Source organism: Apis mellifera, linkage group LG9 (genome assembly GCF_003254395.2).
Source record: "Apis mellifera strain DH4 linkage group LG9, Amel_HAv3.1, whole genome shotgun sequence".
Taxonomy (NCBI): Eukaryota; Metazoa; Arthropoda; class Insecta; order Hymenoptera; family Apidae; genus Apis; species Apis mellifera.
This window is the reverse complement of record NC_037646.1, coordinates 5,064,461-5,085,743: the sequence shown is the minus strand read 5'-3', so window position 1 is coordinate 5,085,743 and position 21,283 is coordinate 5,064,461. Positions and strand designations below refer to the sequence as shown.

General features: G+C 34.2%; 1 protein-coding gene across 7 annotated transcripts in view; it reads left to right on the top strand.

The window, feature by feature from the left end:
- LOC411344 (fasciclin-1) overlaps nucleotides 1-21,283 on the top strand; it is a 295,001-nt gene that overhangs the window by 217,235 nt on the left and 56,483 nt on the right. For all 7 annotated transcript variants that reach the window (XM_026442645.1, XM_026442646.1, XM_026442644.1 and 4 more), the window contains exons 4-5: nucleotides 13,685-13,815; nucleotides 15,538-15,634. In XM_026442645.1, the coding sequence (XP_026298430.1) occupies nucleotides 13,685-13,815; nucleotides 15,538-15,634 (228 nt within the window). The remainder of the gene's footprint in view (nucleotides 1-13,684; nucleotides 13,816-15,537; nucleotides 15,635-21,283) is intronic.

Genomic DNA, 21,283 nt, shown 5'->3' with positions numbered 1-21,283 from the left:
GTGGGCTAATCGAATAACTTTTTACATTCCGATTCGACGAACTTCACCGTCTATCCTCGATCAACCCTCGAGCGGAACTTTCTTTCGCGCTCTGCTGATTAACTCGTCGATAGCGGGCCCTTTTTACAATCGCGTTAAAAATAATCGAATTACGCGTTTATGGATCGTCAAAGATTGTTACGAACCGTGGAAATATTTTACGTTTGTTTTAATAGTCCATGAAAAGTTCGGCTGGTGGCCCTCTCTGAAACTAACCGTGATTTTCGAGGTTAGATTATAGGGGATGTAAAAACGTATTCGCACATCGTTGGATTTTAGTGCGGCATTTAAATAGTAATTGATCAGATATAGGAATAATTGGATCTAATAAATTTCGAATATGAAGATTTGGAAATAAAAAAATGGAAGTAAAACGTAGAATTTGATGATGAATTATATGAGCGCGATTATGAAAGAAATGTGAAAAGGTAAAGTAATTCGGTGTCGATTTTGATTTGTATTCCGACATTTATTAAAATAGAAATGTTGAGAGATTCGTCTTTCTGAAAAATTTATAAATAAATGAATTAAATCCACAACAAGTGTTCGAGCGAGATTCTTACGTGAATTAAAATTAATCCAACCCCCTGTCGCGCGCAATCCGCTATCCAAGGATTAAAATATAAAGCAGTGGTAAAAATTGCTATGGAAATAAGTTATGGAGCACCACAGTTTTTGCTGATTATATTCCAGGGTATTGTTTAATTCCTAGATATGGAATATATAGTTCGAAGGGGATATCTCTGTTTTTATTTTATCCTATTTCTAAAAAAGAAAAACTTATTCTGCATATTTGTTTTGTTTATTTTATATTTTTTTTTATTCAAGACAAAATTTCCACGTTCTTGCATTTTCATGTAAATTTTTCGATTAAAAAAATTTAAGCCAAATGTTTCATTTAGTACGTGGCTCAGAGCAATGACACGGTGTGTTGCTAAAGTTGTAAATTCAAAATTAAAAAATTCAAGTACATTTTTTACTAAATAAAGTGACAATTAAATTTTAATTATATTTTATTACGTATACCATGCTTGTTGAATGGAATATACTATCCTAAAATTAATAATTTTTTATATTAGTGTAGAATCGATCGATATTCATCTTATAATGAATAATAATCTTATTTTTTCCAATTATATCAGAAATTTATCTACGTGTGAATAAATAATTATTAATTAAAATATTATTAGTACAAAAATTATCACGTTTTATATTTTTACTTGTGACGGAAAGAAATAATCAATCTCCTCCTGAAAAATAAATTATTTACTACAAACCAATAAAATATTATTCCACGATGAAGAGAAACATAAACAAAAAACAATATAACATACAACCAAAGTAAAAATCTTATAAACCTCGTGCTCCTCCATTTTCGACATCGTCCTAAAGCCCTAAAAAAAAAAAAAAACAAAGCGTAAACAAACGCACCCTATTCCACTCGATATCCGTTCGATTAACTTTCGAAGCATAAACCACCCCATCAGCCTGCAGCGTCCTAACAAACTTGCGCACCCTTGTAACTCGAGAGAACAGGTTCACACCCTTGGAAGATGGCCCGAACAAAGGCGTCCTGTTCCCCGGTTGACTAAACACGACCGATCGAATATTCTCACGCAGCCTCGCCTCCAATTCGCCACGAAACTATTCGCCAAGTATTTCGGCCGGGCCAGTGGCTGATTTTCAATTTGCCTCTATCCCTTGACAGCTCGCTTTCAAACTCTCCTTGCGCTCTTTCAACCCTTTCCCTTTTCACCCTTCTTCACACCATTTTCCCCTCCATTAACCGTAACTCTTTAGTCGATCCGTCTGATGGTTTGGCGCAGTTATTCGAGCTGGAATTTCTTTAAATTGTTAAGAAACAACAAAGTGCACGCCTCGGGCTACGCGCCGGCCAAGGCGCATTCCGACAGCCTCTAATGAGATCAAAAGCCCGCGAGCTTTCGAGATTAAAAACGCCTTGACTCTCTTGCTTGGACTGTCCAACGTTCTTCCTCTGCACTTTCTATGGATCCGTGTGCATGTGTGCGTATACGTGGGTGTAGGTGTGGGTGTGGAAAGAAATTCTTTTATTGCTCTGAATAAAGAAAGAAGAACGTTAAGTTTGCCGAGTTATTGGAATGTTTAATGTGGCGGTGACTTCGAGTTGAAGTTTGTGAAAAGGGGTAGTTTCGTTTCTTCGAACTGATACTTCTGATACAAAAGTTGAGAGAATTTTATAATTCTACAGGTGCTGCAGATGCTATCGATGAAAGTTTTCTTTACGATGATAATTCTTTCATAAGAGACTTTTTTAAAATAATGGAATTTTAAATTTATTTTCACCCAACTATTCTTTGATAGTGTACGACACTTTATAATTTTCTTTCAATATATGTATATAATAATTCATAACACAAATCTAAAACTTTGATTATTTTTAGTAGTAAGCAACGAAATCCTTTAACCTCAACTTCTTTCAAAATCTTCAATTCTATAAAACACACACACACAAACTTCAAACTATCAATACAAGTCACCCCTTTAATAAAGCAAGTCCCAACTTAACTTTATTCAAATTCTTCTTCTTCTTCCACGGAAAAGCAAATATCTCCAAACTTCAAATACAACAATATCACGAACTTAACCCTTCCCTGCTTTTAATAAACCTTTCGAAAGTAACAAAATCCCAACTTAACTTCAAATTCTCCAATTTCTAACAACACGCGTTACCTACAAACTTTTTCAACAATATCTCATGACACTAAAAAAACTTCTCAACAATAAAACTCAACCACCACATATGTTCATCCACCGGCGAATATCAAAGTTCCACCTCCTTCGTTACATCCACGCCACAGGATTAACTCTATTTCTCTTTCTATACATACATTTTTAGATTTATGAATAATCTCGCCACAACAACGTCCCATCGTTTCTTCGTTTACCTTCCACGCCCATTTACCCTCGTGTACCCTTTATGCGGTCATCATTCTCCATACCGTGAATAACGAAAGGGGGTTGGTGGAATTTTCTTGGAATATTTTTTCGCTGGATCGCCAACCGTGTGATGCAGGGGTGAGATCGTAAATGTTAACGGTGGCGGGACTTTGTCAGTTATTACGGTGCTTCCGAGTTGATCTCACGTTCCTCTGAGGATATACTTTCGAAGAGGAGAGCGGAACAGCGCGCGCCGGGTTAAATAAGTCGGAAAATATTTTTATACGATTTCGAGCGGTCTGCTGCTCGTGTTAACTCGTTTTAATATCTTTTCTTTTCCTACGATTGCCATGTTTCGTCTAATTTAATTCTTTCTTTCGAGTTCCCTTGGTTTTTATATCGTTTTATTGTTGGAATTATAAAGATTATAAGAATGAAATGGTAATTTGATGCAGTAAGATATAAGGTATAAGATGTTTATTTTATGTTTCAATGTTTTTATTGTTTTATAATGTTAAGATTTAATATATAATTTGATTCTTCTCTCAGGTAAATGTTATACAATGGAGAATGATGATTAGATGAGGGGAGATTTGAATGAAATTAATTGATTATTTCACTCGAAGAAATTTGAAACGAGGAATAGTTAGACATATCGATTCGGTTTATATTAGCAGTTATGGTTAATCGAAAGTAATTATTCATTCACGAATACCGACAGAAACTTTGTTTCAAACATTGATTATATCGAGACAAGATTACTATGCATTGATTCTGTGTTTGTTGTGTAACGTGACAACTTGTTAATTATTATTTGACAGCATTGTGAAATATTGATTTTGATTAGATTTGCATTACAATTTCAGTGTGAATAATTTATTAAAATGGGATTTTGTTCGATACTTGTCTTGTGTGTGTCGATTAAAATATAAATAAAACAATAAACTCCTAAGTATATTTTTTTTTCAATGTAAAATACAACTTTGTGTTTATTTATAAAAGTACTATAATATTCATATTAGTATAAATTAAAAATACAACTTTTATAGTCTACTGATTGCGACAATTTGTAAATTTTATTCATACAATTTAAATAAATTATACGGTAATACTTCCGAAATATAAATATTCCATGAAATCTACCCCAAGGCGATCATGTTTTTTTTTTTTTTTTTTTTTGAATCCTAATATCAAACATTTGTTTCTTTCACGTATCTCTAATACTCGAAATTCATTGTCAGTCACGTATAATAAATATTCATGATCCCAAATCTACTGTAATTTATTCTACGTGGAAATCAAATTGATTTTGTTATTTTTTTTCCCTCGATACAGTTGTGACATTTGATTTTAACAATATTTTTTTGGTTAAAATTCAAATAAAATGTAAAACAACTTACTATATATAACAATGTTACTGTAGAAAAATAATTGTTCTTTTTTTTTTTTCTTTTTTTTATAATAAATATTCCAACGTGAATTTTAATAAAATGGAATGGATTATTAAAGCAATGATGCATGAATGTATTGTCGATTGGGATAATGCAAATTGAAATATGACTAGAATAACGGACGAGAACTTAACAACTCCTTCAGAAAATATTTGATTAAATGAAACTGTATGGAATAGAGAAGGGGATGAATGGAATAGAGAAGGGAAATGTCTCTTATCTCTAAGAAGCTGGAGCTGAAGCAAATTTTATGAAACCGGTTCCTGTAACGGTCCTTGAATATTGATGCCACTGCTAAAATAAACTTACAGTTCTGGTGGAGCGTGTATTTCATCGGACGATGATCTCGTTTTACTCGACGTTGGTTATCAATTGCTTTGTTAACTCGATTTATCTTGGAAATAATATTACGCGGAAATTAAAATAGAAAATTATTAACAAATAATTTAAGAAAAAATTGTTCGTGTCACATTTATTTATTTTTTTTTGAAAGGACAGAATTAATAGAAAAATAAATTTAATAATTAATAAAGAGATATATACTAATAATTTGCATTTTAATAAAATAATAATAATTCAGTAAATGAAAATACCTATCTATTAGATTTTAACATTTTTCGCGTTTATTTCGTTTTCGAAAGAAATGTATTCGTATTATTTAGGATTACAAATTATGAAAATACATGTACCGAAGTAATTTACAATTGTAAATGCGTTTCATTTTATTGAACTGCATACTGCATTACCTATTGATGGCTATCGATTCGATTAGAATCGTATAGGATTAAACAACCCTAATATTTCAATTAAATGTAACTAAAGAGAAATGAGATGGACATTAATCTGAAATCGATTAAATGGATGTTGGAAATGGTAGATAGGAAGGTATCGAATTGAAATAAAATAAAAATTAAATCTAAATCGAAGGAAAATAAAATACAATCCGAATCCCGTAGTTGGATAGAAATTAAACTAAAATTCTATAAAAAATTAAACTCTAAAATAAACGAAATTTTCAGTAGAGAGATTACAAGTTTAATTCAAAATACGAATCGATTGAATTTAAATCGTATGCATCCTGCTTTATTCGCAATCAACCAAAGCGTAAGCGAAAATCGATCGCGTAAATAAAATCAAAATGGAATCGCATTAAAATTTATCTCTACAAGAAATATATCTATACCATCTAGAAATATCTATACCAAATAAAAAAAAAATTTACTTTTATCAAATTTTTTCTTTCAGAAAAAGACTTTCCAAAAGTTCCAATTTTTTAAATATTTTCCATATAAAATTATAATTTTTCAACTTAAGAGACACCAGTCCAAAAGTCCTTATTACTTGAAATTAAACAGAATTAATTTTCAAATAAATGGAACGCGATAGAAGCACGTTTAAATTCAATATAAATATTTCTATAATATGAAGCCGAATGAAAATTAGCTGAAAATCAAAGGAAAATAATGCAGTATAAAAGGGATGGAAATCGACTGAAACGTTGTTAACGCGAATTTTATTCGGCGGCAACTAGAAAGATGCACCGTGTCTACCGTGTTTCAATTTAAATTTATGATCAATTTGTATTCATTACATCGTTTGAACAGAACAAATGTCATAAAATCGGGGGACCAAGAAAACTTCAAAGATATACACCGTTATACACTTTTAAAAGGATATTTCTGTTGGAAGACAAATTCGACTTTCATCTTGATACCGTGTAACTGAATATACACTTATAATAGAATGTGCGTGTGTACATATATATATACATATATACATATATTTATATATATTCTTATATACTCGTACACATGTATACGTGTGTGTATGTATATCTCTGCTTGAAATACGCGTATGGGAATAATGCGCGTATATCCGCTTTCAATTCGATAGATATGTAAAATATACGCCGCACTCGCGGCAAAATGGATATGGAACAGCGGAATATTTCATCGTTAAATCGATTGGGTATTATTACGAGTTATGGTTACGAGACAATTTAAAGCTTCCTTATTATTGTTGCCAAAAAATCAAATTGATCGAACGTATTACGATAACACTTTAATTTTTCTTTTTTACACGAATATTACCTCTGAATATCGATTAGAAAACAGGGAATTTAAGTTTATTCTATGAATTAAATTATCCGTATACAAATAACGGTGTTCGAAATTAATGTTCCCTGGATAGCGATAAATATTTTTGCACGATAATTACTGAATTAACTGATTTACCTAGATTCGAAAATTATCGCGTGTTGTAAAGAATTGCTCTCTTATAATAGGAATATTAAATACGAAAAAAATACGTGAAACAAAACGATCGGGAATATTAATATTCGGTAAATTAAAATAACCAACTCTCTTATTATACAATACCTATATAGTCACTATCTCGTTACCATAATCAAACATCAATTTACATTATAATTATTTCGTAACGCAATAATATAATATTGTTTATTAATGACATAATACACTATCTACCCCCACGTTATTAAATATTTTAATAAGCTCTTATATATAATAACGATGAAACTTTAATATAACTACTTTTATATAACATTAGATCCTCGGCTCTATAATCGCCTATATCACTTTCATCAAGTATAATCTTCGAGTTGAAAATCTTCGTGAAAAAAAAATCACACGATCATCTTCTCCATCTCTCTCTTTCTTTCTACAAAGTGAAAAATCGCAAATAAAAGAGCACACGAGAGATCTCGTCTCGAGACAGAATCGTTTACGCAGGGATCAACGACGAATTAACGATCACTGCTCGCCCTCAATCTCGAGAAAGAATCCCCCACCCTCTCCATCTCTCGTGGTCGTTCTCGCGGTCGCATCGTCTCCTTCACGATGCAATTTCCTTTTACGAGAGACACACCGCCACTCCCCCTCCCTCACCCTAGGGGAATGCGGCAGGAAAGACAAGAAGGAGAGAAAAAGGGAAAAAGTATGGCGCGGTAACTCGATTTGGGACGAGATAAAGCCGAGATTTCGAGTGCGTGAACGCCAGCACGGAGACGAGTGTGAGAGACGGTGGACGAAACAGGATCGCGTTACGGCTTGTTAAAAAATGCATACACAAATGCCACAGAGGGGGACGACAGGAGTCGTTGGCTACGAACGAGGGAGGAGGGGAGTACAAAGGGGAAAAGCCACGAGGTCGGGATGTAAAACGGAGAAAACGTAAAGGGAGCGTAGGAACGAGTGTACGGGGAGAGAAAATGAGCGTGATAGTGGAGCGGATAAAATAAAAATGGCCCCGATTCTTCGGGGATGAGAGGAGACCACACTCGCTTTCCCTGTTTCCTCGTCGTTCGATTCGATGAATGTCGGAGTGGTTTTAAAGGGGATAACTTTACGCGAGATTTTACGTGGACGGGCGAGGGAAACTCGTGGAATATGAATATTTTAAGATATCCATCTTTAGTGCGGTGTTCAGGGATAGAAATATAAGAAGAAGAAATTGAGAAGAGATTCTCGTGTATGAATTATCGAATTAATTATCTTGTGATTGATTTAATTCAAGAGATATAATATTTAATTTCGATTTAAAGATTTGTATATGAATTAATCAAAAATGAAATTTTGCATATTAAAGAAACGTTTTTATGCAGTGATTTTAATTGTTTCATGTTATTATCTTTTACAAATCACGAAGATAATAGATTCAAGATAAAGATTCTTGAATTATTTCAGTTAAAAGAATCTTTACTTTTCTCGCGAACGACAAGTTGCAAAAATGTAAAATAATATTTCTTCCCTCTTAGGTTATCAACCAAACCGTCAGACTGTGACGGAGCATAAAATTCTACACAATATTTCCCGTCATTTTCTTCCATGCTTCGCTTTATGCACGAGATGGCAGACACAAATTAAAGTGGAAACCAAAGAAAAACTGCAGAAGGCAAAGAATAAAGAATATAAAACCAAGAAATAAAACAAATAATAATAGAATCGTTTGTGGTTCACGATCAACAAATTTAAAGAGACAAGACTTACAGAGACGACATATCCCGATAATTGGCCGAATGTTTCGTGTGAATAAAAATATAAAAAAGACGAAGCTCTTCGATCAATTCTGTTATTATTAGAATTAAATTAAACGAATGAATATTTGATTGTGTTTATTAAAACTTTCTTTCTAAAGATATTATATGAAACTCGAGAATATGGAATAATAACTCTTACTTTCTTCACTTCCAAAAATACCAGCAATAACTAAAAAGAAAAAACACAAAGATAATCTAAAAATATAGAATTATCTGAAAAAACTCAATAAAAATTCTCAATCATAAAATCCTCCACTTCCCCCAATAAAATATTCAAATCCATTAGCAATAATTTAAGAATAGCATCATCCAATTAACATATGGAAATCTGCTCGAGGGAATTCGCAATAAAATTTCAACGATTGTAAACAGAAGACGGCGACCCGGTTTCGGAAAGTGAGTCGTCGATCCTGTTTTAATCTGGCGCAACGTCCTCGAAACGCCATTCGAACGGGGGAAGAAAACGAGGGGTTAGGGGATCGGCGCCATGGTGTCTCGACGCCACACCCTGACAGCTCGCAGTCGCTGGCATACGTAGCAAAGAAGAGCTTTATAGTAATTGAACCGCCACTTTATGCCCCCGATTCGAGCTTTGGCTGCAAGTTTTGCTGCCGACAGATCGGCAACAAGGGAGAATTGAACGTGTTTTTATTCTCGTGCATCGCTTATATAGCCTGCGATCTTCCTTATTCGCCAATCATTTTCGGAAATGGAACGTCGAAGGAATCGTTTCGATTGACCCCGAAACGGGTTTCTTATTCTCTTCGATTGAGGTAGTCAGGAATCTTGTTGATTTCGTACGGTGAATACTTTTAAAGATCGTTTTATTCATTGTATAATTCGTGAAGATGTGGATTATATCATTTATCGAAGTTGATTGGATATCACTCCATCTTTACTTTTAATAAATTTCTTCTAAGAAAATTTTAATCTTGAAATGAAATTTTAATATTGAAATTATGATAAGTTATTAACTATTGATGTAAAAATTAAGTTTGCTCTTTTGTTTCATCTTAGATCATTTAATCGATTTTTATTCTTAAATTTTCATTCTTATTATTTTATTTCTTATTTTTTATCGAAATAAAGATAGAAGAAATTAAAGCTGTCGTAAATTTAATGGTATTTTTATTCCTTGCAATACCTTTTAATTGTACGTGTTCAAATATCGAACTATTAGTCTCTAGTTTTTAATTTCCATCGCCCAATATCCATAAATAATCTTTATTCAAGGCACTATATGTTCACGCACGTTGATTTATATAACAAACGCACTCAAAGCCGGCATAAAATTCCAGCCCATTAACTTAGCACTCGTTAATTTACGTGTCCTCTGGGACACCGCGAGGAATACAATTAATTACGAATAACCATAACGAACCATTCGCCTGTTTTTATTAATAGCCGCATTCGAGGGTGTAAACGTGACTTCGACCCCCAAGACGGTGGCTAGAACCGGGTGAACTTCGAATTAACGACCTCTTAGAGAAATGTTCATGCTATTCCCTCCTGTGCTCTATCATCCGTGATAAAAACAGCGGTAAAATAAGGCAGAGTTAAACAGAAAACGTTGAAGTATCGTTAACGTTCCTGCTTAGTAATTAAGGAAATTTTTATGGAACGAAATGAAACTTTGCGAATAAATTTTGTGAATAAATAGATCTTTACAGCGAAACTTTACAGCAACTTGAATAATTTTAAAAATAATTTAATACATAGAAACGCATCGTGCAATTTTTTTTTTTTTTTAATGATTCACTTTGGACGTCACATCGAAATCTGCATAAAATTCTTTTTGCATTCAAAATTGTATTTTATTTCGAGAATTACTTCATCGATTATTTTATTGCAATAAAACAACATAATTTCGTGATAATGAAAACAACGAATTCCAATAGAGATAATAATGTGGAAATATTCATTATATTAATTTTAAATGGCTGCCATTATATTGCAGATATTAACGTTTAATTGCGCACATTCGCCATTGTAATTCAATTTTATTCTAATTCTCAAACTGTTTCCATTCGAAACATATTTTATTCGTTAATTTTATTATTGACATGTTCAATTTTAATAATGATCGATAATTGATTCCATTCAATGTTTCTTTGATAAATTTTCAAACAGTTCTGAAAATTATTCCAATTTAAATTTTTCGCAATTCGTTTCAATTTCTCTGATATGAATTCACTTTTTTCCTCTTCTCTCCAATGAATAAAATATCATTACCAATAATAGTGAGAAAGTGAAACGTCGTCTCGAAACAAGACGACACATTTTTATCACTTCTTTAATATCGCAACAGTTTCTTCTTTTTTTTTTTCGTAGACAATGGTATTCCTTTATAGTAGGGCCACAGGAAGAGAAATAGCAATGTCTCCCTGAAAGATATACGCCCGTTGTCCCAGAAAGTTTCGCCTCTCAAGAAACGTCGTGTTCCGGAAACGGGCACTCGCCACACGTAACAGTCTCCGTGTAAAATTCATCCAGGAGAGAATATAACCCGTTCAGGGTGAACCAGTGTGCCGAGAAGGATTGTCTTGTCTCGAGCAATCGAATCTAAAAGTTGCTTGGCACGCTTGTCTACCCGCGGAACGCGTACACCACGATTCTCAAATAGTTCTGTCGATTCTCCCTTAAAGTCGAAACTTTAAAAAGAAATTTTAATCCAATTTTTCAAATTCTTATATAATTTACGAAAACAAATTTTGTTATTTCTTTTCTTTTCCATTATATTTACAAAGTAATAATTCGTATGTGATAGGATTCAATTTCTTCTGTTGTGAAAAGAATATTAATTTCCATTTATTTTATCGTAGTATATGCGTGTAAGAATAAAATATTTATACCAAGTTTAATTTATTTCGAAGCTCGATGACACGAATAAATTAAATTGATTTACTTTCCCATCCAACATTATAAAGCTAATACGCGGTATAAATTCACGTAAGAAATTAAAAGTTTCGTCCCAAGACTTGGATCCTGCATCCCCAATGATTCGTGTCCGGCAAATAAGATAAATGGACGTCAAAGAACAGAGAAAAATTTCTCTTCGCTATCGCGGCATAGAAGGCGATACGATTCATTTCTGGGTAGCCATTCTAGCATATAAACGCGAATCATTGTTTTTTTTTTCTTTCTTCGCGTCTCCGTGACACAGAGTCCTCTGCAGCCAACTCCTCGTGCCGGATAAATGGAACACGCTCTTCCTCACCCTCGCCCATTCCTATTTTCTTTGTTATCGTGCAATCTTTCTGCCCCCTCCCCCTCTGTTTTTCTTTATTGAAGAGATACCGAGAGAACGTAGCTTTTAGCATGTGCCTACCTTCGGCAGAAGAAATGTTTCGACGGTTTATAAAACTGGAATCGACAGATTTCTCGTTTTGCTCTCCTGTTCACGATTTACTGCCCACGCTGCTCGATCGCCTTTACGCGAGAATGTTCGATGGCTTGCTTGCTGCCTCAAGAATAAATGCTCGAAGAGGATATAAATAACTATATGTTGAGAAATAATGAAAAGATTTTATTTTCTGATTCGTTTTGAAGATATAATACTATGATCTGTTTTATTAAAAATATTACAGACACTTTGATTTGATTATTGAACTTTTCAATTTCGCAATAAATCGAGAAATTCTTTTTAATCTCTATTAATTGTATAAAAACTTTTCTCTCTTTCTGTTTCTTCAATTCTTTCAATCAACATCCAAAAATCGTAGATATTCACTTCCTTCAACACCATCTATCCTCTTAAAATGATTCATTTGGCAAAAGACGTGCGCTACACGTCCGTATCATTTACAATCCACCGTTTTCAATTCAACACGCCAGGAAGCGTGTTCCACGGCGAGGAACAGAACGAGCATCTCTCTCCTTGGGCGAGATAAAAGAATCACGGTGATCGCGAGGAAAAGCGAATAAATAGCTGGTAAGATGGTTCGAGTCGCGAACTCGTGGTATAGTAAATGGGTGTGCGCCATTTCCAATGAGGGTGGGCGGAGGAGGGGTGTCGCATCTTGCCGCTGTTTCCAACGGCATCCGAGTCGACACCCATGAAATAGTTGCGTTCCTCGCCGCAGAATAAATACCCACACCCCCATCCCACCAAAGCGTTTCCTTCGCTCCTGTCCGTTTTTCCTCTCGTTCCTCGCTTTATCTTCCTCCTCCATCGTCCCCGTGTCCCCGTTTCCCTCGCTGCCGCGATGTCGTTTGTCTTACTATATCTCTCTCCCCCCGAACACCATCCCCCGCGCCTCTCTCGCGGCTTCACGAGATTAACCGTATACTTTCGCGTTTACAAGCAAGATCTCTGGCGGCAATTTACTTTGAAGCTCGTTGAACTTGTCGAATTGAACGTCACGACGAGCTTTCCGCTCGGTTGGCTACGTACGAATTAGCCTGTTCGAAAGGAGAGAGAAAGAAGAGGAAATAATAACCTTTGGACGATCGTATGTCGGTCGAGTGTTTTGTATTCCTCGCCGAATGAATGAAATCCGTGATAAATAATGACAGCGATACGTGACACGTATTTTTCGTGAAATGGAATTTTCAAGTGGAATTTTTGCACTTGATGGTTTGATAATATGCTTTCGAGGGAGAAAATTGAATTTCGTGCACAATATGTAATATAATTCCCCGTGAATTGTACCTCTTTTATATGTCTGGCATTAAATTAATGTTAGAGAAGATTATTTATACGAGAAATTAGCTCGAGGCAAAAGATATACAATAATATTTTTGTTCTATGAACTGTTGCGTTTGATTGATCGATCGTAGCTTATATATATATATACGCGATGTTAAATCAACATTGTTGGTATTAGTTACGCTTTATATGTTAGGCAAACAATATTATTCCATTCTGATTCTATAAACTGTTGCGTTTAATTAATAATTGTTGATGTTTCATACGAATTGATGAATTAAAGAACGATCTTTGCGTAGATGGAATTGAATTGTATAATTAAAAGTTAAATTTTGATTAATCTAAGAAGAAAATTTTCTAAATTATTTTGTGTGTATCTATATATATTCTTCTGTTTTATATTTTATTTTCGCAAAGTTCTTCTTCTCGAGTCCCTCAAATTTTTCGAATCCCTCGACATGTAATTCGAAGATTTCGTAACAAATACGATTCTTGTCTAATTACAATCAATAAGATTGACTATGAAATTTTTACTAAATATATTAAATATATTATTTTATTATTTTGCAGGTTTTGCACATAATAAACGAAGTGTTGGAACCAGTACGTTCGAATTCAATGGAACTACCGATCTACAGTCCAAACGCCTTCGAATTTCTCAATCAAAGTGAAAATCTTGATTTGGGTGTTCATCGTCTTCGGTAAGTAAAAATTTTAGCTTTAATTTTTAACCGTGTAAACGTTTTTACTTCGTTAATCTTGTATAATAACATTCGAGAGAAAATAAAACGATTCTTGATAATATATTTTCTCTATAAAAACTTTTCTTGAATGAAACGTAACTTACAATCACAATGAATATTAATATATAATTATAACCCTTATTTATAATGAATATTTAAATTAATTTCTCTGGTATTAAAATTTAAAACATATTATTTATTTCATCTCTCTTAAATTTTCGTAGAATTTTGAAATTTTTCACTTATTTAAACGTCCATTCATATTAACATTAAATCAATTATTAAATAATTTTTAGAAATCCAAACATCGATCGAATATTTTAAAATATTCTAGATATTATTTCCATATAAAAACAATGAAATTTGATGCAATGAACGAATTAATTTTCTCCTCAAATAATAAATATCTTTGTTCATTTTCCATATTATCCCACGGTCCGTTTTTATCATTTATCCGGCACAGTTTCTTTTCCGCGAGCAAAATACACTCCGCAAAGTCCGCTCACGTTCGCCAAAAGATGAAGATGGAACCAAGTTTCCAGTAGTTGTTCCCCTAAGTAACTTCGATGCTCACTTTGTCAAGTCTTTATCGATATTTAAAGGCTCGACGCCGTTGGAGCTTGCCATCTGAGTAAGTAAAACTTGAGTGAATTAGCTTCACCCTTCCGAAAGTTCTTTAAGCTTCGCTGCATTTCATTTACCGTTCGCGCGCATCGAACAACCGTTTCCGCTTGTTCGTGCAACGTAAAGCGCGCAGCACCCGCCTCCGGCCAACTTTTTCCATATATACTTTCCCGAGAACTTTGTTAATAAATCATTTCCCAGAGAATTCATCATCCCTCGCCCGTGAATTTTCACATTTTAATTTAATTCCCTTTAATTTCATCATCGGATTCGATGCAATTAAAAAACAGAAGCGCGTCACGATGTTCGAGTTAGACTCGATAAATGGTTATATGGCGCTAATTTTTGTTCGTTATGAACAAACATCGATCCATCCGATGGAATTAACGAGAATCAACGAGAGAAAGCTTATTTTCAGTGTAAATTTTTACGATATTGTCAAAACATTTTTTTTTCTTTTTTTTTTTTTTTAAATATTCGAATTAAACAACTCAAAAATCGCGATCTCTTCGTTAACTAAGGAGAAAAGAATTAATTGATTAAACTTTTAACTTTCATCGTTGCAAAAAACCTTGCAAAATTATTTCCTATTACTTTTCATCTCATAATAATTCTTTTTTTTTGCGAAACTATAAAAAGAAAGAAAAGAAAAGAAACGTATTGTACTTTATCCTTTAGTATATTTTACTTTATCGTATAAATCTTCACCCTTATCTATTTCTCGATATTTTCTTTTCAAGCAGAAAAATAAAATTACACTTTTTATGAATTCCGAATTTAAAATGATCGGATAAAATTTTTATTCCTACATATTTCCTACTGCTATTTCTTTTTTCTTTTCAAAAATAAAAATACAATTTCCTCACAAATTTTATACGTATCAATTTTTCGAAATGATTTTATTTCTCGTTTCACGCCACCACAAATAATTCTATTTCAGTTTCATGTGTACACAATGAGCGAACACAGAAGGAAAAGAAGACATACGTATATATATATATATATATATATATATATATATATTGCGTTCAATTAACGAGTCCAACTTTCTTACAGCATCTTTCGGCAGCGGATCTTGACGGAGAAGAAGGAGGATGTCTTCAAGGCGGACGGACGTTACACCTTTCTTATCCCCGTTGAGGAGGGTTTCCGGGTAAGCTGCTTAGCAACCTTCCCATATCGATCATCCCGAAAGGACCTTAATATCCCCTGTTGCGAACCCCTGAAAGGATTCAGGCTATGCCGACTCGTTCTCCTCCTCGTTCTACCCCGGAAGTGACATATTTTGATCGATTGCGTTCACGAGATGAACCCGAAAAATCCATGTGGGGCTAATTCGGTTATCATTGCAAAAATATCTCGTCATAACCATCATTCCCGATAACCGGTGACAATTATGTTATTGAAATGATATGTATATTTAATTTGATTTTTTTATATATTTAGAAATTTGAACGGAGAGAAAGTTTTAAATTCTAGAACGTATTTCAATATATACTTCATACACGTTGCACAGTTCGTAACATGTTCACATGTTCAACAGTCCAACCAAAGACGTGGTTTTCACGTCTACAAAAGTGATATCCGCGTGGAGGATAATTTAATTATTCATATATCAATTTAAACCCGAAAGTTAGAGGGTTAGCAGATATTTGAGTCTGGAATATATCTGGCTATACAGGTCAGGGAACCGTGAACGCGTTAATATTTTATTCTATCTTGTATTTTATGAATATTTCATTCGAATTACGATTTTCCTCTCTCTCTATCTCTCTCTCTCTCTGCAATTGATAAACTTATAAACTTCACTGACAATGAGAATTAACAAAATATACACGATTCTCGAATAAGTGATTCTTTACAAGTAAAAAAAAAAATAAAAAAAGAAACAGAGGAAGAAGATTTCAAACGAACAATATTTATAACGATTTTAAGTGGACTTGGCGCGTATAAACAATTTTTCCATATTTCCACAACAACGAACTCTCGCCACACAACCTATTTTATACCGTAAAGAGCAACGAACCGATCCATGCATAAAATCATTGGTTACCGGCGCCGGTCAATTAAACTTCATCGCTCTTATCCCCTTGAAAATCGGCGAAACGCTAAACAGGAGCGTCAAGATTACATTGAATCGGTTGCACACTGTGTACGAGTTCGTTAAAACATAATGGAGGAACCGAGTTAATAACACGGCTGAGGAGGTAGGGAACTAGATACGATCGGTAATTTTCCTGCCTTGGTTTTTCGTAATTTCCGCGATTAGGGTCGCGTGCGTTCGATCGGGCTACACGGGGAGGATCACGTGATCAAACTTGGGGTGTGAAATCTAGACCAACAGGAACTAGACTTTTCGCAAAGTTCGAGTTGATGAAACTTTGCGCGAAACGATCTGCGATGTCGATGAATGGAAGTCTGTGATAGTGTGCGATACGCGGGAAAAGCTGAAATTAGATAGGTTTAGAGATCCTTCGAGGCATAGATGTCGAGTTTGATAGATATTTTTGATAATTTTTTAAACGAGATTGAAGAAAATACAGATGCGCAAGTCGAGTTCGAGTTTTAAATTCATTGTTATGAATATATGGAAAGAAGAGTGAAGAAAATTGTAAAAAATGGAGCAAATTTATTATTGGTAGTTGAAAATATTACTCTTTTATTATGATAGAGTAATAATTTCATTGACTTACATGAGCTATTAAAAAGAAAAGTCCGTGATACGTGTTGTATATAAAAATGAAGTAATTAAGATACGATAGAGAATAGAAGATATAATGAAAAGTTTTGATATTATGAAATGGTATTATAAAAAGAAGAAAAATTACGTATATTATAGATCATAAGAATCTATAATTAAGTCTATGAATAAATTCATTTTATATTTCATAAATATATTTTTCCATTATTTTATACATACTTTACGCTTCTCCATTGCATTTATTTTCTCGTCACGTAAAAATTCTTAGGGCAATATATTCGAGGAGAATTTCTATCCCGAATTCTATCTTAATCAAAAATATCAAAAAGAATTTCTATATATTCATGACAAAAATCAACGTTAAAATTTCAATATCGTTCAAACGATTTTCACAATCCCCGTGTATAAATTTCCTAAAAATCCTCTCGAAAAACAAAATCAAAAAAAAAAAGTTAAAATCGGTAACATCTTCCATCAAAAAATCCCGTTCCGGATAGAAACGAACAATTTTAAAAATCTATAAAATCGCAGCACGATAGCTGAAATTAAAATAATTTTACGATTTGAAAAATCAACAAAATTCGTTCGAAAAAAAAGGAGAAATCGAAAAAAAATATAAATACTCGATGATGGGGATTCTATATATGGAAAATATATCTACGAGGGAAAAATTATACATGGAAATCGCGCTTTCCCAGAATTCGCGTGTTCACGGTATCGGATACGTATTCGTAGCTTGATTGCACAATGTATATTTGCGGCCAGGTGTGTGCCAGGATATAAAGGAAAAGGGTAGGAGAATCGAGTTTCGCCGCACAAAAGCCTCGCCCACGAGCGAGAGAGATGGAACCGTATCGAAAAGTATTTCGGGTCGTCGATTGGGACTTTTCCCAATCGATGCCTCGATGCCGGAGGACATAAGGAACCGTGGCTTTTCTTAGCTTCGAATGTGGGATCGTCAACGCGGTCATTATCCCTGCCAAGGGGTTGGGATGGACGAAGAAGGGTTGAATTAATAACGGTGAAGCAATTTGCTAGAATGGCCTTCGTTTTCGAGAAACGAAGCAATAGTGGACGATTGTTCGTTTGAGAAATCGTTGAGAAAACTGAGTGGGTGTGGGAAAAATATTTAAGGGAAAGGAGAGGTTCAACGCCGATGGAGTGGGGAATGAAAGTGATAATGAGAAGTGAATGAAATGAAATGAAAGAAGGAAGGGAAAGGAAAGGATGTTTGGACGTAATTTGAAATTATTTTGTTATATTGTTAAATAATAATAGTAGGAAAAGTTTTGTTTTTATATTTTCTACTAATTAATAAATTCAATATATAATATTTGTGGCTAATCTAACTAAAGAAAATAATTTCTCTAGATGATGAATTTTTGACTATATAAGTTGATTTAATTTATAAATTGGATGAAGTATAAATAAATGTAATGTTAGAGGAAGAATTTGATAATTCAGATAAATTATAAAGTAGAATAAAATGTAAATTATGATCTAATTACTAAAAAGAATCTACATACAGAAATTGAATAAATTTGAAGCTTCCTTTTATTCCTGTAAGAAATTTTTTAATTCTTGTAAAAGAATACGAATAACTTGAAATTTCAAAACATTTATAAAAAAAATAATAGAATTTTAATTAAATTTTTCCATGTTCTGAAAGATACAATAATAACGCAATAAAGAAAATGTGATAAAGAGAATCATAAGCCTGTGCAACAATTTTTACTACAACTTTTTGCAACTTTTAATAGACCTTTTAATTCCGTCTATAAATTTTACAGGCTATATAACTTTACGAGTGTATCAAATCATGATTATATCAATTTTTAAACTTTTTTCGATTTAAAAACATTTACTACTTTTTATTATTTAACAAATAACTCAGATTTACAACCTATTAATTCTATAAAGTTGTGCAAGTACAATTTATCATTAATTTACAAACATTACCGTTTACCTATATTTATATCTAACCAAATCAATATGATACGATCTAACTAAACAAATGTTTGTATTTTATAAATTAACAAGCCAATTTTCAAAATCTAGCACAGATAACAAACAAGAATATTCCTATATTCTTAGAATCCCCTTCTTATCTATTAATTTATTTCATTAATTAAAATCACTATATATATTGTATATAAATATTCCAAATATTCTCTCAACGTGAACGTGTATTTAAGTATATTCATTTCATGACGATTAATCATTAGCCGTTCTATTTCCTCTTTTTCATAGAAAAAAATGTAGAAGAATGGCGGTGTGAGCGGTCGGTCAGATAAGGAAACAAAGAAGTTTATTTCTTGGGGTGCCGGTGCGAGCAATTCCACCCTCCCCCACGGTGGCGAGGGACGAGAAAAACAGAGAAAGAACAAAATCGTTTCGTCGGTAGCTGCGTTACGTGATTACATCTTACATGATATCGTGAATAATTCTGCGAATCTTCCAGGCACGTACAACTTTGCTCGCTGCATCCGGAATTAATTGAAAGAAGAATCCGAACAAGGTGGGGAGGGGGGAGAGAAAGAAATAAAGTCTTGGTGCAACGATGTCGGAAAATCGACCAGAGAAATCGGTCGAATCGAAAAAAAGGAGAGAGAGAAAAAGAAAGAAAGAAAGAGAAAAAGATAAAATAAATTTCTTGAACCAGTGAATGTTCGCATCTTGGAATAATGTTGCTATTAAGGAGTTTCTGTGCAAACTTGCACTGCAAAGCGAGAAGTCGAGGGATGGGAGTTGTTCATCTTGAAGATGTGATCGCGACGTAGAACGAAAAAGCGAACAGCTTGGTGAGATTTCGTACGATGGGTTTGCATCGCTACTTGCTTCGAGAAATTCCGTTGCTTCGAGTTATATCTCGACAAGGTGGATGTAAAGTAGATGGAAGAAGGAAAATTCGATGATAGAACAAAAATCGAATCGACTAACGAGCGAGCTAAAAATGATTTTGATTGCGATCCTCGAATTTTTTCCTTTTATAATTAGAATCTGATTATTCTATTTCGTTTAAAATGCTAAAATAGGAAAGAATCTACTCATAACTTATAAATTTAAACAATCTACTAATTCAAGACGCATCTCTATAACAATTATTTTATTTTCAATCAACGATGAAACTTAATCAAAGAAAAGAGCTGCTTTCCAAAAAGAAAAATTTCTTCCAGAATTTTTTTCAAACAATCTACTAATTCAAGACGCATCTCTATAACAATTATTTTATTTTCAATCAACGATGAAACTTAATCAAAGAAAAGAGCTGCTTTCCAAAAAGGAAAATTTCTTCCAGAATTTTTTTCAAATCTAATAAAACACGAAACATTTTCGCGTTTTAACCAAGGAACCAAGGAACCATGAAAAGGAATCAACCAAGTGTCGAATCGGTACAAAACAGAGCCCTCCAGGCATTCCTTCCAAAACTCGAATCCTCCGTTTCACCTTCCTCTCTCCCGTTTTCCCATCCATCCCTTATCCATCCTTCCCGCCCCTCCGCGGGGAGAGATCGAGGCGCGTTAACGAGCTGCCTGCAGCCAACCCACGGAATCTCGATCGTGGAAAACAGACGACACGCTTTATCTTTGTCACGCGAGAACACGGCACGGCTGCAAGCATGGACGGGCGGCGGCGTTAATACGACTCCGCCAGTACGGTGTTAGTCGTGCCTTATCACGGGAATCGGAAATCAATCGTTCGGCCTCTCATCCTTCCCCTGGCGAAATGACCTTTACCGGTGGCACGTCGATAACGAGGGTACGTGTATAATCATCGGTCCAACGGGTCCCCAACCTTTATATTTCGCGCCCTTATCCGTCTCGCTGCCCCCGCTTACCTCCCTCCTCCTCTTCCCTCTAACGCCACACCCTCGCCCTTCCCTCTTTGACGGTAGTAGTCGTCCGCCTCCGCGGTTTTACGCGATTACACCGCATTAGGGGCCGTTTACATGGACACTGCGAGAGGCCTGGGGCTGGCTGGAATCCCGAGGAGGGATGGGACAAGGGTTGAAATGTTTCAGCCAGAAAGTGCAAGTAATTAATGAGACGCGATGCCTTATCGACCGGTTAATTAAATGTTCTCGGTGTTTCTCAGAGAACG